The 18,561-nt window shown below is 51.1% G+C and overlaps 1 protein-coding gene across 1 annotated transcript in view; it reads right to left on the minus strand.

The window, feature by feature from the left end:
• Positions 1 to 4,952: 4,952 nt before the first annotated feature.
• Positions 4,953 to 18,561, minus strand: part of LOC133354040 (uncharacterized) — a 24,665-nt gene continuing 11,056 nt past the window's right edge. The window contains exon 5 of the mRNA XM_061570587.1: positions 4,953 to 5,034. Coding sequence (XP_061426571.1) covers positions 4,953 to 5,034 — 82 coding nt within the window. The remainder of the gene's footprint in view (positions 5,035 to 18,561) is intronic.

The following is an 18,561-nucleotide window of genomic DNA, read 5'->3' on the forward strand; positions in this document are numbered from 1 at the left end:
GCAAGTCCTGAAATTGGGCAATAATTCTTGGTTCCCAATGCGGACAGCCGAATTATTTGCTGGGGCAGACGTCCCACGCGCGTAAATGAGCCATCGACTCCAAATTATACGACTCAGCGACGAACCCCCCCACCCCATCCCACTCCCGCCTTCGATAAATACACACACACAGCGTATCCATCCATCTGTCCATCGGTAACGACCGAGGCAAATCGTTCTCGCCGGCCCGGGCCACCGCGAGTGTGGGTGGTGTGGCCAGGTTGAGGGGGCAGCGATCGTTTGGGCTGTGGGGGGGGGGGGGTCACAGCGGGGGGGCTGGGGAGGGGGGCTCACAGTGCCACCTCGCCTGCCCGCCCACTCGAGGGGTGTAAACGGGGGGCTCCCTGATGAGATACAATTTTCTCCAATTACCTTGATAGCTAATTCGGGTTGGCGAAAAAAAAAAAGGGGACGTTTTTAAACGGTAGTGGAGCTGACAGGCAGAGAGAAGTTTGTCTTTCTCGCCCGACCGCTCACATGCCCGCTCGTAGCTTCGCGCGCGCACATGATGGAAAGTATCACGCACACGGCGGCAGGGATTGCGCGCACACGGCGGCGTCCGGCATCAACAAGGAGACGTTGTGGGCACGTGGCGCTTGCCGGAGAAGGCGAGGGGAGCGCGGCGGGTGGGCGGAGCGGACAATGGCTCTATGACTGATGACTGAGGAGGAGAGGCCAGCGGGTGAAGATGCGAGATTACGGGGTCGTTAATTTCCCTAATGCTCTTAATCAAGCGATGAGCGATCGCCGCTCGAGTCGGCTGATGAACAAAGGCCAGGGAGGAGGCGCCCGACCCGGGCCGCGTCGCCGGGGCCCGTCGGCTCGTGGCGGCGCCCGCGCCGCGATCGCAAATTAAACGCTAGACGCATTACAGTCAACGCTTTCTGGCCTATTTTCTCATTTTTAGGCCAATCGGGTTAATAGGCCTTCATTAATCAGCCACACTGCCGTGGAAGCTTAATTCCTGCGGCTAGCCCCTGGTGGGGCAATCTGCGGCAGCTGTCATATGTAATAACTTGAAACGAAATAGCCAACAATTAGGCTCTTGCCCCTGCGATTTCACAGCGCTTCAATTAAGCTCCACCTGGCGTCCACAGCATTTTCGGTTACCAAATAGAGACATTCTGAGATCCCGTGTTGAGCCACTTTGGGTTCCAGTATGGAGCCATTTAGGTTGACCGTATAGAGCTGTGAACTCCAATTTTCACAAATATCATGGGTCAAGTGGAAGTTGGTCCCTGCCAGCGTGCATTCGTGTGAGTCTATGGTGCAGTGTTGAGTCAGTGGGCAGTGTTGACTGTTGAGTCAATGGGCAGTGTTGCATGTTGAGTCAATGGGCAGTGTTGAGTCAATGGGCAGTGTTGACTGTTGAGTTCAGTGGACAGTGTTGAGTCCGATGGGCAGTACTATTTCACGTACAAGGGACGTTGATTCCATTGGAAGGGTGCAAGGAGGGAGAATGATCAGAAACGATATTGGGTACGGGGAGAAGGAGGGACACAGAGAAACAGAGCAGATTGGGAACTAAGAGGAGAGGGCACTTGTAAAACAGCTTTAAGACTAATCTTCGATGAATTAATGAACAGTCTCCACTCATCTGGACCATGAACGATGTTCAGGGCTGCCATCACACCTTTTATGTTGCAGGCTACAAGATCACCTTCCATGAAGAATGGGACAATATCCTTTTAATGGTCACGGAACATGGAAACCCTAACATCACCTGCCAGGAGATTCCACTGCTGCAGTCTTAAGCCCGACAGCTCTGCCTTGCTCTTGGGTAGTTCTAAATCACTGACAAGGTCTGTCAGTTCACCTTCTGTTATGAGGTGTGGTTCAGAGGAGGAGGATGGGAGAAAATCTGGGTCATGTGACCTTGATAGTTCAAGACCAGAATTTTCATCCTGTTCCTCTTCCTCGTCTGACTCAAGTGAGAATAATTCTGGTGCATCAGGAACTGGCAGTCCTTCTCTGTGGGGTACTGGGTGTATAGCTGATGGGATGTTTGGATAATGCAGTCCACTTTTTCTTCTTTGACACAACTTTCACAACTGGAGGCACCATGCAGAAGTAACAATTGCTGATATGATCTGTTGGTTCTCTCCAAATCATTGGCACTGCAAAAGGCATCGATTTCCTTTTCCTGTTCAACCACTGGCGAAGATTTGTATTGCAGCATATGTGCCTTGCCCTGATCTCCAATTTTGCAGCCAAAATAAAGGTGATAGGCTTTCTTAACCATAGTGGTTGTAGTGCACTTTTGTGATGCAAAAGTCACTTCACCACCAATATAGCAGAAGTTATTTGCTTTATTCACACAAATACGAGGCATCTCTGCTCACTTTGGCTAATCAGAAACGTGTCCCTTTGCAAAATCAAACACTGACAAATAATAGAGCACGACACTGCATGATTTCTAGAGCTGATTTCGGGCAATTTGTTCAGCAGAGGGATGTAAGTCTAGTTATGATTGCATCATCCATGACTCCTAGGAATAACATGATGCAATTCACATCATGTATGACGCAATACCAGGTTCAGATTGCATCATTCATTGTTTTGCTCAAAAAGCAAGTACTGTCCAAACCCAGTGATAGATGTATTCCTAGATCCAGTCAAAGATGTATTTGTTATTTCTGGTTTAGATTGAGATCCCTTCCCAACTCACTTATCCTCCGCCATTCCCAAGTCAAGGGTCGTAAAAACTGACCCAGTAGCATATCTTGAAAACTGGAGCCAATCAACAAATTTAAGCATCATTTTCATTCTCGGTGACCCAGAATTAGTAGAGTTGAACTACATTTATTTTGGAAACATTTTGGCTGTAGACCAGTGAGCTATCGAACAAAGACGGTCACCGCATCGCGCGCTTTCAGATTCGCTTCTCGGGCCGTCTGGAACGCTCTTCCTTCCGATATTAAGAAGCCACTGTGAGCTTTTAAATCATCTAGATTGACAAACTCATGTCTTTAGAGCTGCTTTTTGTGTTTAGGTTTGCTGTCCTTCTCCGGCACCTCCGATTAGCACGGTTGGCTACATACGGCGCAAAAGAAGTTCAACATAGACAGAATTCATTAGCTCTCAAAGTGCAGCCACGAGGCCTCCACAGTGGTTGGGGGGGGGGGGGGCGGGGGGGGGAGACTAGAGACCGGGATGTTCAAATGGAAAGTGAAGCTGAAGTGCCGAAAACGTCAACTCTCTGGTTTCGAGCCGAGGGTACCGCTGAGGCACGATGTGTGCTCAAGGAGGGGGCCACTCTTTAATCTGTACCACCCGATACACAATTGCAGCCCTACAGACAATGCCGCGGGACCTGTCCTGCGGTTTTGGGTAGCACGGGAAAAAAAAAAAGCCGGATGCATGCCGATGTCGTTGTATAAGAGGCTGCCAGTCACGAGGACATTGCCACAGCGGTATTGCGTTCGGCCGAGGGGGGGAAGCGAGTTCGCCGCGGGTTCGAATCAGGCAGGCCGCCCTAGTTAATATTGCGCATGTGCGCGCACGTTCGCCGTAATAAGAAAATGTACGCGTCGCCCGCTTCGCAGATGATGGCGACGATGTCGTCGGCGACGTTCGAAGAACAAGGAGGGCGACTGCGTGTCGGCGTCACGGCGGCCCAAATGTGCAGCAATAAAATAAAACTTCTCTCTATCCCCTGCTGTTGATCGCTGGTTTGGCTCACGGTGACGTTGTGTACACGGCGCGTGACAACGTCATGTAACGGGGCCCGCGCATTGCCTCAATAAAAAATTACATGCAAATCAACTTACACGAAATTAAGTTAATTTGTAAACGCGGCAATTGTCGGACCACCCCCAACCCCCACCACCCCCGCGATTGCGAAAACTGAGCGGGAACCTCTTGAAAAGGAGTCCTGAGATTCAGCGAATCTTTCCCAGGTAAAACAAGCGTAGTCATACAAAATATATAACAACATGGTTTGTCGTCGTGCTTTGATGTGGAATTACAAGGAATGGCAGCGGTGCACGTCATGCACCGTGAACTCATGTCCACGGCCCTTACCGGTGACGGAACCGGTCCTGAACCCTCTCTCCATCAAGCTGCGTTGACCAGCGTGGTGAAGTATAGTCAAACAACCCCCGTGATCCACGGCTGGGGCTTGGGAAGCGTGTTAATGGAACACGCAGTATACCATTATTGATTATGCAGAAGACAGAATGCTATACTGTGGTCAATATACCCACACGCACCTCACAATTTCAACCGTCCATCTTCTCAATCTCAATTGTGGATGGAGAAAAAACTAAAAATCCACGGTCCCAGCTTTAATGTTGTGGAAGTCATTTCGAGAATTATCGAGAAGCGGGGGGGGGGGGAATACCGCGGTAGGTGGTGAATGACGACAAACCATCACCACCAGCAGCAACAGTCACTTGAGCATCCGCGTCGATTCAGTCGCGGGCATCACAACCTCAACGTCACAGCCCCCCCCCCCCGGATACAAGGCGCGTGAAGCGATGTGGAGCGAGCTCGTTGAGCACGCTTGGCGACGTACGGCGCGAAAGAAGTTCAAAGTGCAACACATTCGGGTGTTGCGCGTCTCTCTGTCTCTCTCGCCGTGGTCGCGTGGATTGTGTTCCGGGTCCTCCAGTTTCCCCCTCCACATTCAGAATGGACGTGACGCGTTTGAGTGGTTGTCGACTGCTGCAAATGTCCACGTTGATAAGCCACTTCGTTGAGCTGCTGTCATTTGAGAGCCAGAACGCTTCTGAAAAGCAGCTGCGTAGTTCAATGGGCCCTGCCGGGTAAACTAAAATTTGTTTAAGAAAATTGTGTAATAGTCTACTTTCAATTGAATGCACAGTTAGTTATGGCCCAAATTCCCTCAACTCGCTCAAACACCTCTCCCGCCCCCCGCGCCAATCTTCAACGCAAATCCGCTCGTGCTGCTTTCATGGCGCGACATCAAAGCGCCGCCGCAGCTCCGGGCGAACAAAGAGCAGCGGGCGATGGTTCTCCAGCGCGCGGTGCAGCCTGGGGGAGGACGGGGGGGCATTGGCTCGCCCAGCGCGGCGTCAATGTCCAGGGAGCTGCACACAGCGGGCCGAGGAGACAAGCATTCGGAGTCGCGGGCCGAACGATGTCTTGGGCCTCCGTGCGTCCTGTCTGTCTCTGTCTGCCTTGCCCGTCGCTCCGTGCCGTGCGACCCGCGAGACGGCCGTCTGCGGAGAGTTCCTCCGAGGTGGCAGGGACAGGCGGTCGGGGGTGTGGGGGTCGATTCGTCAAGAGGGGTCAAACTAAACTAGAAACAATTGATACTCTTTGGTTCTTTCGGTAAAGTCACGTAGGTATTAAATAAATCACGACGTTGCGATTGCAACACAAGCAATCATCATCAGGTGGGAAAACCACAGTAAAAAATGTTTTATTTTCTACCTACGTGACTTTACCGAAAGAACCAAAGAGTATGAATTCCTGCAGTCACGAAAGCTTCAAATTAGATAGAAACAATTCAATTATTTGACCCGGCAAGGCCCGCCGAGCTACGTAGCTCTTGCCAGAAGCGACCTGTGGCCACAACTGGCTGCTCGACGCAGTGACGCATCACGTGGCCATGTTATAGCGGCCAAATAGTAATGTCAGCGCGTGTTTCAAGTCGTGGTGGCGAACACCGGAGGACCCGGAGAAAAATACACGCAACCGCGGGGAGAGAGGCAGGCATCGAACCCACGACCTCCTGTATAGCAGCCGAGGTGGTTAACACCACGCCATCGTGGGTACATATAGCGCCAATATCGCGATGATCGTCATATCGTGAACATTCTTATCCTGTCGCGAATAATGATACCGCATCAGGTCCGGATCACTTTGCCGGGAGCATTGCGAACGGCAAATCTAAAATCCGCAAAGCCTCTTCTACATTTGACGTGGCTTAATCTACCGGCAATCGCCTTTAACGGAGACGTATGAAAGCAAAGCAATCCACTGCATTGGATTATACTTTATATTTGTGTGCACGTGTGTGTGTCCAGCCCTAACGTTAGCGTCGAGAGTCAGGGCCGGTGTCATTGGCCACGGGAACTGAAGACGCAATGGAACTCCGCCACAACGGAGTCGAAACGAGCCGACACGGAGTAGCGAGCGAGCGAGCGCGTCGCCCCTCGCGAGGTTCCCCATGGACCTCCCTCGCACGCGGTGGAGTCGGTCGCGTTGAAGGAGAGCGACAAGATGAGTCGGCGGGACGGGCTGCCACTTGCAATGGACCCGGGGCCTCGCTCCGACCCACGCGCACCACCTCGAGCCGAGCGGCGTCACGGCTGTCGCGTGCGCAGGCGGTGAAACTGCGCCGGGACCCCCCCCCCAACCCACCACCCACCCATCCACTGCCGTGGGATGGAGGAGGGTGGGGTGGGGGGCACCGGATTCAGAACTCCCCGCGCTAATGCTCGCTCCGCCACCGCGCGATGACGAGCAGGCGATTCTGATGGAAGCGATAATCACAACAGTCGCGGAATAAGCGGCCGCATTAGTGGCCATTAGCGCGTTAAACATAGCGCTCAGTGACGTGTGCGCCCTCGCTGATGAAGTCATTAAGATCGATGGCGGCGGCTCTCGGCCGACTAACGACTTAACGTGGGAAGTTAAAGGCGGAGAAGGGAATTGACTCGTTGCCTTGAAGAGGTTCGGCGTCACGCTGCAGCTGTCGCCGTGCGTCTGTACGTAACAAAGTCTCGAAAGGGAAGAGACGACTTGAGAGAGAGAGAGAGAGACGAGGTGTGGCGATACGGGGTGGGTGGATCACCAAAAGATGGGAGTCGAGATGTGTCCAAGACCTTCACCGACCGGGGAAACGAGGCGCCTCCTACACACGAAGCAGCGCTATGCGCCATGCAAGCTAAACGCGATCAAAATGCTGAAATAATAACAGCTGTGTAAACTCGCTTTTATTTGCATTCATTAATTAATGTTTTTTTTCACCTGGGCACAACTCTCAGGAATGGGAATGCTCGCTTGGCAGGATGCCGCTAGGCAATTAGCACCACGCGTGCACACGTGGAGCCGCGTGTACACGTGGAGCCGCGGTGGCTAGGAGATGTAAACTACCTCGCCTGACCCTGACGCCTGCACATTTGAGGGTCGCGTGTCTCTCTCCCCGTGGTCGCGTGGATTTTTCTCCGGGTCCTCCGGTTTCCCCCCCCCCCTCCCCAATTAGAATCAACAACACGTGCTTGGAGTATTTGGCTGCTATAAATGTCCACGTGATAAGCCATCTTGTTGAGCTCTCATTTGTGAGAGCCGGGTCGCTTCTGAAAGAAAAGAGCTAAACAGCTCAGCGGGCCTTTACCTGATAAAAGAACAAATGAGTGTTTAATTTTTTTATTCAAATTTTCTTGCTGTGGATTTCACACCTGATGATGATTGCTTGTGTTGCAGTCGAAACGTCGTGAGAATGTTTTATTGTTTTATATTATTTTATTATTTCCCTTCTACGTGACTTTACCGAAAGAACCAAGAATATAAAAATGCGTGTTGTAGTTTTGGTGAATTCCCATGCTGACCGAGGGCCTTGCCTGCACCACGCGGGCCATGGGGTTCACGTGGTCGGTGGGGGGCTTCGTGGCGGTGGTCACCCTCAAGCTCTGCCCCAGGCTCGGTACCTCTGCTCAGCCTCCGAGATCTGGCGCGATTGGAAGCCCGTTTGTGCGTGATTCGGCCGTGGGATTTCGAGTCATCGCTGTTGGCTACTCTCACTTGTTGAATCGTCTACATTGAAAACTCACTTGCTTGGAGCTGATTATTTTTTAATGTTTAGTTTTGTCGTCCTTGCGCCGCACCTCCGATCGGGCAAGGTTGGACACGTACAGTGCGAAAGAAGTTCAACACACACGCAATGTAACGGTGCATTCGCTGATGTAAAACTTCCTATTTTGTCACCCCAAGGACCTCCACGCGTCAACAAATAAAATCGACGAGTCGCCATCGTCACAAACACACGATCCCCGCCGCCCCGTGGGTCATCTCCCCTCGCCTCCCGCTGGACCCCGCGCAGCGCAAAATGAAAAAAACCCCAAATCCTCGCGCGCCTCTCACGGCCGGCGCGACCTCACCCGGAGACTCCGGCCCACCCACCTCCCCGCAATGACCTGGACCCGGCTAGCGATGATTTATAGCGGCTCAAGATCCATCCCTGGAGCCCGAGGCCAGAGTTGAGTCCTCTTGGTCGTCCCCGTGATGTGCCCGGCGTGTTGGCGCCTCGCAACGTCTCGAGGTCGGTCCGACGTCGCTGCCCTCTATCTCCTCTCCGCAGGAAAGAGCCACACACGGACACTGCCAGAAAGGGCCACCTCCAATATACCCGCTCTGATATAAGGCAGCGTTAATCGCGACGAGGTGGAGTTTTTATTCACCCTCTGTGTGTGTGTGTGTGTTTATACATAACCAGACAAAGCAGTCGTGGTTAGCGCTATGCTGCGCTACGAACCCGGCGATCCGAGTTCGATTTCCGCTCACGGCCAACACCGGTGACGATTATCTGAACCGGTCCCGGGCCTCCGCTAGGTCGACTCGGCCTCAAATTAGTATCTGGTGCGGTGTGTAAACATCGTCACTGGGGAGACAAAGGCGGCCGGGCGTGGTGTTGGCCACCCACCCCCTCCTGTGCCGTGCCGCCCTTCATAGGTGCTACTCGCTAACAGCACTTGCCCCAACTGTCTGTGACAGGCTACACGGGGGATCTTTGTCTTCGCCGACGCGTCAAGCAGCAACGGCGGACGTCGCTCTCCAGCAACTTGCCAGCGTCTTGTCACCTTTGACGTCGCCGTAGTTTATTATTAGTGAGATTAGTGAGATTAATTCGAGGATGTCCGACTCCGACCGTCCATAAAGACGTCACGAGATTTTGGACGATTTTGACCCCCCCCCCCCTTCGTCACACGGCGTCACAAAAAGTCAGATCCCCCCTCAAATATGACGTCACAAAGCTCTGCCCCCCCCCCCCTAAAAATAAAACATGCTTCAAATCGCTTTAAAACACGTTCCTGCGGAGGGAGCTGGTAGGAACGTTGGTTTGCTCGGTCAATGGCCAGGGTCAACAGCGGCGTGGTGTATTCCGCAAATATGGCCGACTGTGAGGGCGGGCACAAGCCGGCGTGAGTAGGTTAAACGTTGAGTTTTATAAGGGCACCACGGGGTGACAAGCCCCTCCCCTTTCCACCCAGCCCCACCCAGCACCCACCCTTCCCACCCAGCCCCCACCCTCCCCACCCAGCCCCACCCTCCCCACCCAGCCCCTCCCTCCCCACCCAGCCCCTCCCTGTACGACGGACGGACACAATAATCCCCTGTGGGCTGGTGTAACCAGGAGGTTCCTACCAGTACTATTGTAATTGTAGTGCGTATTTAATGTGGTGCTGCACTCTGATGTTGTAGGAGAACACATTTATTAAAAAGTATTTTAAATTAAGTAGAACGTGTTGTCTATATTTATTTAAAGTTGCGCATTTTGATGTGACCCCCCCTCCCTCGTCACACAGTCACAAATGTCTGACCCCCCCCCCCCCTAGGTGCGTGACGTCATTTATGTACGGCCCCTGAGACGCTGAATGATCAACCACGGCACATGCGCCGTGAATCCACAATCGCCCCCCACCAAACGCCTTCCGCGATGACGAAACCAAGAAGCCGGTGGATTCCGCAGTGCAAGGCCAAGCGAAGCCTCAACGAGGTCAAGAAACATGTTTGTTTCCAGGAGGGTCCTGCCACTCGTTTTTGGCGCACGATGATGAGTCCACCTCGTTGAGCCATCGTCTTGTCACAGCCAGGTGACGTCTTACAAAATAAAATATCAAAATAGCTCAGTTGGCCCGACCTGGCAAAATAAAAAAAAGTACTTTCTAGTGATTCCAATTGAGTAGTTTGCAGGCTATTTTTCAGCACTGGGAAGTTGTGGTCAATATCTGTTACTTTGTACGGGTTTATTCTCTACCTATGGGAGGAAATCCAAATCTCCGAGGAAACCCATGCAAGAACAGGGGGAGTACAAACTCTAACAAGGACAAGTTCCTGGGTGTGTGCCCGTTCTTGTGTTGAACGAGCTGTTTATTCACGACGCATACAAGTGCCACGCACACGACGCGCAAACAACAACAACACACACAGACGTAGACATTCGTACAAGAGCAGAGACGTGGACACGCACGCCTAGATACAACCAGACTTTTGCCGCCCAAGGACGGGTGTATGTTGCAGTAAATCTGAAACTTGCAAGCGAAAAGCAGAGCGCGGCGTGATATTCATTGCAGAGCGCTAACCGCTGCACCACCGCTCCCCAAAACGGTGACGGACACGCACGGATACGGACAGAGAGAAAGATCCCCCGTGTAGCCTTGCCAGACTCTAGAGTCAAGTGCTGTTCGCGAGCACCCACGAATGGGGAGGGAGGCCTTCAATTCAGCAGTGGAATGACGACGGCCTCGAGGTTCAATATCCAACTCGTAGCCACACGCACACACACGCACACACACAGACACACACGCACACACACGTACACACACACACGTATACAACACACACGCACACACACACACGTATACAACACACACGCACACACACGCACACACACACACGAATACACACGTATACAACACACACGCACACACACACACGTATACAACACACACGCACACACACACACGAATACACACGAATACACACGCACGCACACACACACACGAATACACACGCACGCACACACACACACGAATACACACGCACACACAGACACACACGCACACAGACACACAGACACACACGTACACACACACGTATACAACACAAGTGCTTCATGCGTATTACATACAGTACAAGTCTCTGAGCGCTAGAAGCGCACCCATACGGACATACACAGATGTGACTTAGGCGCGCTTGAACACAGATCGTGGAAGCCAAGCAGGGTCGAGCCTGGATAGCGCCTGGGTGGGTGACACACATGGAAGGCAGGTGCTATAGGCTGTGTCTGCTGGGCTACAAGGTGGGTCGGCGAGGGCAGTGCAGCACACGTCGATGGTTGTACTCTACTCCTATGCTGCTGCATCTGTGCTCCCCAGCTTCACCAGCAGCGTTGCCACGCGGCGTCGTCCAATAGTCACCCCCTGGTTCCCGTACGCGATGGGCGATGGGGGTGTGCGGTCCCTCATCCAGCAGTGGATCGACACAGACATTTCTGTCCACGCACACACGTTAGACACACACGTTAGACACACACGCGTTAGACACACACACACACGTTAGACACACACACACACACGTTAGACACACACACACGCGTTAAACACACACGCACACACGTTAGACACACGCACACACGTTAGACACACACACGCGTTAGACACACACACGCGTTAGACACGCACACACGTTAGACACACACACGTTAGACACACGCACACACGTTAGACACACACACACGCGTTAGACACACACACACGTTAGACACACACACACGCGTTAGACACACACACACGTTAGACACACGCACACACGTTAGACACACACACACGCGTTAGACACACACACACGTTAGACACACACACACGAGCCCACAGTCTGTGTCGCTCTCGCCGGTTCGTTGTGTCCACGGCTCGCCTCGGTGGACGTTGGGGCTCAGAGGTTCAGCCCCACAAGGAACATGCGAACAGGGCAACAGCAACAACAGCAACAACAACAGCAACAACAACATCAACAACCCAGCGCCCTACTCGTGGGGCAAGGAGGCGGGGGAGCAGACCAAGTTGCCGTCCTGCACCTCCGATGGGCTGTCTACGTAGGGGGCGCGAAGTTCAACACACACACGTGTGTGTGTGCCTAACACACACACGTGTGTGTGTTAGACACACACGTGTGTGTGTCTAACACACACACGTGTGTGTTAGACACACACACGTGTGTGTTAGACACACACACGTGTGTGTGTCTAACACACACACGTGTGTTAGACACACACACACGGGGCAATCACTGCGGGGCGAGGTGGCTGGCAGCGGTCGGGACCGGTTTGTTCCGTACGCCGTGAACCGAGCGCCTCTGCAGCAGGAGGAGGAGGCCGCGGCCGGGTGGAGAGGGGGAGGGGGGAGGGATCGTCGACGCGGAAACTTTCGCAACAAGAACATTTGGTGACGAGGCCACTTGCTGCCGAGGATGGGGGACCCTCTGGCTCTCGACCAGAGCTGGCGGCCGCCCGCTCGAGAGAGACCAAGGGGCAGAGGCCGCAACCGGGTACCCGATACCCGTACCCTACCCGATACCCGGCTACCCGTACCTGGCCGGGTACGGGTAGCCGGGTATCGGCATCATCAGTAGTCCGGCTGATGAACCCTTATCTGTTGCATTGCCCACTCCTAATTAGTTGTATACATGGGCTGTCACGACCAATGACTTTATGATGATTCGAGAGCTGACACTTTATGAACGCCTGACACTGCTGGTTGTAATTGACAGCAAAACGGCGTCCGAACATTGTCAAATGTTGCCTGCTTTGCGACAGATGATTTTGCCGATAAACCAAATCTCTTGGCATCTTTTCCCACGTGACGTGACAACCTGATTGCATTGGCTCCATTGGGTGGTGGAGGGCTGCAGTAAAAATAAACGTGACATTATACCTGCACGATGATCTAACCCAGGGGTCCTCAAACTACGGCCCGCGGCCCACATGCGGCCCGCCGAGGACATTTATCTGGCCCATGGTCACTAATTGGGCTGCGCTTGTGAGCACTAATTGGGCTGCGCTGGTGAGCACTCATTGGGCTGCGCTGGTGAGCACTCATTGGGCTGCGGTGGTGGGCACTGATTGGGCTGCGGTGGCGAGCACTGATTTGGCTGCGCTGGTGAGCACTGATTGAGCTGCGGCGGTGGGCACTCATTGGGCTGCGCTGGTGAATGGTTCAATGGGCCAATTGACTGGACTTGCCCCCCAGGCCTAAGGCTGCCAGCCCTCCCCTGGCTGCGCTTGACTGGCTCTCCCTCCCTCAGCTCCCTCACTTGCCCCTCGGCTCCACTCCCAGTGATATTCCTGTGTGCTGGGGATGTACTGCGATCTGTGAACAAAACTGCAGGTGTAATTAACTTTTTAATGGCACCCGCACCAGTGTGAGCCTGGGGTAAAAGCGGAGTTCCCCCAATCAGACTGCATTGATGGGCAGTGCAGTCTGTATGTCTCTGTGTGGGCAAAGTTATTGCTGGTATATTGTTTTGTAGCGCTGTATATATATTGGTATTTTACTAATAGCAATTTTGAGTCCCTATGAAACAATGATGTCAAGAAAAAGAAAAATTGACTCGGAGTGTAGGATATTCAAAGAACAGTGGACTTATGATTACTTTTTCATGCAGTACAATGAAAGAGCTGTGTGTCTGATATGCCAGAATATAGTGTCTGTGTTCAAGAATACAATTTACGTCGACACTATGAAACTCAACATAAAGATAAATATGATTGTTTGGTCGGAGAAGTGAGAAAATATAAAATATTAAAACTGAAAAATACATTAACAACTCAGCAAAATACTTTTGTGAAGCAGAAGCAGCTAAATATTTCATCACTGCGAGCAAGTTTTCAAGTTGCCAAGCTAATAGCGTGCACTGGCAGACCATTCGTGGAGGGAGAATTTGTTAAAGAATGCCTTATTTCTGTTGCCAAAGAGATGTGTCCAGAGAAGGCCGATTTATTTAGTACAGTGAGTCTTTCAGGACCTACAATTACACGGCGGATTGAAGAAATGGGAGACAATTTGCATCAGCATTTGCAAAACTCCACAAAAAAACTTTCCTATTTTTCCTTGGCACTCGACGAAAGCAATGATGTTCGTGATTCTGCACAACTTCTAATTTTTATTCGTGGGACGAATGACTATTTTTAAGTCACAGAAGAGCTTGCTGCACTGCAAAGCATCAAAGAAACAACTACAGGAGAGGATATCTATGAAAAAGTTTGCCAAACTGTGAATGGTTTGGAGCTGAACTGGGCTAAACTAGCCAGTGTGACAACTGATGGTGCTCCTAGCATGGTGGGGTCTAAGAAATGAGTAATTGCTCGCATTAACCAAAAGATGGACAAACATAACCATTCTCATCCAATAGCCATACACTGCCTCATCCACCAACAAGCGCTGTGTAGTAAATCACTGAAGTGGGACTCTGTTATGAAAATTGTGGAATCTTGTGTTAACTTCATTAGAGCTCATGCACTAAACCACAGACAATTTCAGGAATTTCTGTCTGAACTAAATGTTTACTATGAAGATGTTCTGTACCACACAGAAGTCCGTTGGCTGAGTCGAGGGAGAGTTTTGAAACGTTTCTATGACTTACTTCCACAGATTACAGCTTTTCTGCTTTCAAAAAACAAAGATGTACCAGAGCTCAATGATGCAGAATGGAAATGGCACCTTGCCTTTCTGACAGATGTAACAGAGCTACTCAACAGTTTTAATGTGCAACTTCAAGGAAAGGGGAAGCTCATCTGTGATATGCAATCACATGTCAAAGCATCTGAAGTAAAATTAGGCCTCCTCATCAAACAAGTTAAGGAGGAAAACTTCTGCCATCTCCCCACAACTCAAAATCTGTTCGCGGAAAAACCATTGGTTGCAATTCCCAAACAAAACATGCGTGGATTCATTGGAAAAATTGCAAAAGGAGTTCCAATTTAGATTTAAAGAGCTTCATCTCCATGAACAGGACATACAGCTTTTCCGTAACCCATTTTCTATTGACATTGAAAATGTGGATACAATTTACCAAATGGAACTGGCTGAACTGCAGAATTGTGACTCTCTGAAAGATGCATTCAAGTCAAGCAGCCTTCATAATTTCTATGCATCTCTCCCCTCTGAGACATATCCTCATCTCAGGAACCATGCACTCAAATGGCAACCATCTTTGGCAGCGCTTATGTCTGTGAACAGACTTTTTCCAGAATGAAACATTTGAAATCTCCAACCAGATCTAGACTAACGGATGCACACTTGCATCACTTGTTACGACTAGCAGTGACAAATATGGAACCGGACATTGACCATCTCATTAGCCAAAAGCAGGCCCATAGTTCCCATTGAAATACTGGCAAGTTTATTGATTTAACTTTACTTGTTCTTCAATTTAAATATTGTATTTGTTCCCATTTTGTTTCTTCACTTCAAAATAAGATATATGCAGTGTGCATAGGAATTTGTTCATAGTTTTTATTTAACTATAGTCCGGCCCTCCAACGTTCTGAGGGACAGTGAACTGGCCCCCTGTTTAAAAAGTTTGAGGACCCCTGATCTAACCCAACGGAAACTAACTATACACTATGAAACACCATTTTTGTTCCTGGGAAGTAAGTGTTATTTTCTAATTGCTTATGCCTCAAAGTATAGAGAATGGCTATTATTATTCACCACAAACTTTGCTTTTGTGACCAGGACTTTGTGTGAAGGAAAAACACAAATGTACACGTTTTCTCATTGAAAATAGGTATATTTCAAAATATCACTGTCCTGGTCACAAAAGCAAAGTTTGTGAGGAACAATAGCCACTTTCTGTACTTTTAGGCATAAGCAATTAGGAAATAACACTTACTTCCCAGGAACAAAAAAAAGAATTGTGTTTGTTCCACAGTGAACTATCGATCCTAATCGGTCGTTTGTCTTTGTGGTCGACGGAGACCGGGTGATAGGAGGGCGACTTCAGCGGCAAGCGGCGGCGATGATTCAAGTCCCACGCGGCCAGGTCGCGCCTGGCAGTCACGGCAGCGGACGTCTCAGAGCCAAGTGGCGGTGACCACACAGCCCGGGCCCGGTCTTTGCATGCACAGTAGTGTGCGTTGAACTTCCTTCGCACCGTACGTGGCCAACCATGATAACCGGAGGTGCGGCGGAAGGACGACAAAACTAAACATTAAAACAACAGCTCCTAAGAAGTGACTTTTCAATGTAGACGATTTAAAAAGTGAGAGTAGCCAACAGCGATGAAAATGAAACTAACGCACATACAAGCAGTTGTAGAGATATTCGCTTTCAATCAGGATGTGAAAAGTGCGTAGCTACAGCGGCTTCCCAATAGCGGAAGGAAGAGCGTTCCGGACGGCCGCAGAAGCGCATCTGCATCTGAAAGCGCCACGCGATGCGAGTGACCCCTCGTACAGCCGAAGGCCGCCACCGCCGCCGTGAGGATGACCGCAGTTGTCGTCACGGTGGTGGTTCACGCTCGTTGACGAGGCCAGCGAGCTGATGGGACCGACGGAGGTCTCGGCAATGGACCAAGCCGGGCCGCCGCCGAGACCGCTTGTGGGTCTGCCCCAAACAGGGTCCGTTGCGCATCTGTTGAGCGGATGTCAAGTCGAGAGAGGCTGCGCTGTCGTTTCTCGGGGCCGGGGTCACTCGGGTGCCGCGGTGGCAGGGAGATGTGATCTTCCTCGTCTGGCTACGCAGGACGGTCGCGAGCTCGATCTTGGAAAGTGACGATGCTTGTTGTTGTATATGTGGGCGGCCACGTGCTCTCTCTCTCTTCGTTCTCCGGGTCCCTCCGGTCTCCCCCACCCCCCCCCCCCACACATTTACAATCAACACGCGTCTAAGATTATTTGGCTGCCACTGAAAATGTCTCACGCGTGGCGATGATGATGATGATGTCGGCTTGCTTTGATGAGCTATCATCATCTGCGGCCAGGTGGCCTCTGAGAGAGAGCTCATAACTCGATGGGCTTCACCTGGTAAGTAAAATGGTTTATATGTTTAGTTGAGACGCAACATTTTCGGATGATCTATAAAATTATTAAAATGGATTTTGCGTTCGTCCAAAAATTGTGGCGTCTCATGACGTCACTTTCACGGCGTCACGACTGTGCTGCCAAATGTGTCGTCATGTTATTTTATTATGGGTGGACGTCACTACTTGTTACATTATATTAAAATGTTACCATTAGCATAATCTGTGTTCAGTGATGGAAACTTAACGTAAAATAATCGTTATTCAAAGATAACAAATTGTTTTAGAGAGTGGATATCTCCTGTTTAATCCCTGAGCCAGTGGCGGAAATTTCCACCGTTCTCTGGCGGGAGGTGCGCGTATATTCGTAGGACGACCCCCGCGAAGTGGCACTCAAAAGATTCCACTGAGTGGCATAAACAATGAAAGTCATTTAGATGCATAACAAACACCAACCACAGAAATCTAGCCTTCCTTTCTTTACCCAGGAGTGAGTGAAATAAAACCCAGCGAGCGAGCGAGAGAGACGTGAAGCGTGGCCTCATTTGCAAGGGACGGGCTGAGTTTCAAGGGCAAAAAAAAATTGGGCTTAGAAATGAAAGAAAATCTGATATCCCTTCCCACTCCTACCAAAAAAAAAATATAAATCCGAAACCCATTCGTAACGTACAAAAAGCACGCACGCACGCACATACGGAGATATATCGTTAAATGCATTCCGCTGACGACAGCACACACAGACACGTGCTTTGACCTCTAGGGAATCATCAAGTGTGTTGCGGCAGTGATATGGCCAAACAAAGGGTCCCATCTATATTCAAGGTGCATTCCTTCGCGCAATTGGGATTGGAAAAGGAGGGGCTTTCTCTGCCGGTGTCAAATACCAAAAAGAAATTTTAAAAGACATAGAGAGAGCGAGAATTCTCATTGAGATGTAAAGCACTGATGGCATCAGACGCACACCTCCGACGCGTCGACGCGTGTCCGACCGCCCAAGAACTGCCACTCAGCGGCGTGGTGTCTGTGCCAGGCTAGGTGCACTTCGAGGCCACTTTTCGAGTGGCGTTGTCGACGCTGGCAGGAGGTCACGGGACAGAGCCGGGTGTTCATTTACTTGACGTGGCTGCCAGGCGCGCCACCTCGCACCGCTCACCCACTCAAACTCCTTGTTCTTTTATTCTTGGTTCTTTCGGTAAAGTCACGTAGAAGGGAAATAATAAAATAATAAAAATATAAAACAATAACATTCTCACGACGTTTCGATTGCAACACAAGCAATCATCATCATCAGGTTTGACTCTATCGAAAGAACCAAGAATATGAATCCCTGCAGTCACGAAAGCTTTAAATCGAAAAAAAAAACTCCTTGTTTGTATCCGTCCACGGCCGCCTGTGCTCCCATGCCGCCGCTTGCTGCCGGAGGCGGGAGGCTTCTGCCAGTCGCTCCCTTCCGCCACGGCGTCTCCTGCCGCAGGGGCGCCGATCCCGACATCGGAAGCTGTCGTCAGTCCACTCGCAGGCCGCAGCCCCTTGACTCGCGTCTTCCTCAATCTTGTGGAGCGGGTAGGGGGGAGTGGTGCCTGTTTTTTTTTAGCTTTTCCTCTATTCGTCTTCCGGCACCACACAGGATCTGCCTGGGCGTGTAGTAGCTCTTGCGGCGGGTCACCGGAATCCCACTCACGCACGCATGCACGCGTTCGCATTGTATCGGACTGTTCGAATTATCGAATGCAAATTGAGGGACGCGGGTCTCAGGGAGCGAGGAAGTGAATACGCTGGGGGATTACGAAGACGACGGGCGCAGAGCTTCGCCTC

This window comes from Lethenteron reissneri, chromosome 46, assembly GCF_015708825.2.
Source record: "Lethenteron reissneri isolate LAM-NWPU_2019-01 chromosome 46, ASM1570882v1, whole genome shotgun sequence".
Lineage (NCBI taxonomy): Eukaryota > Metazoa > Chordata > Hyperoartia > Petromyzontiformes > Petromyzontidae > Lethenteron > Lethenteron reissneri.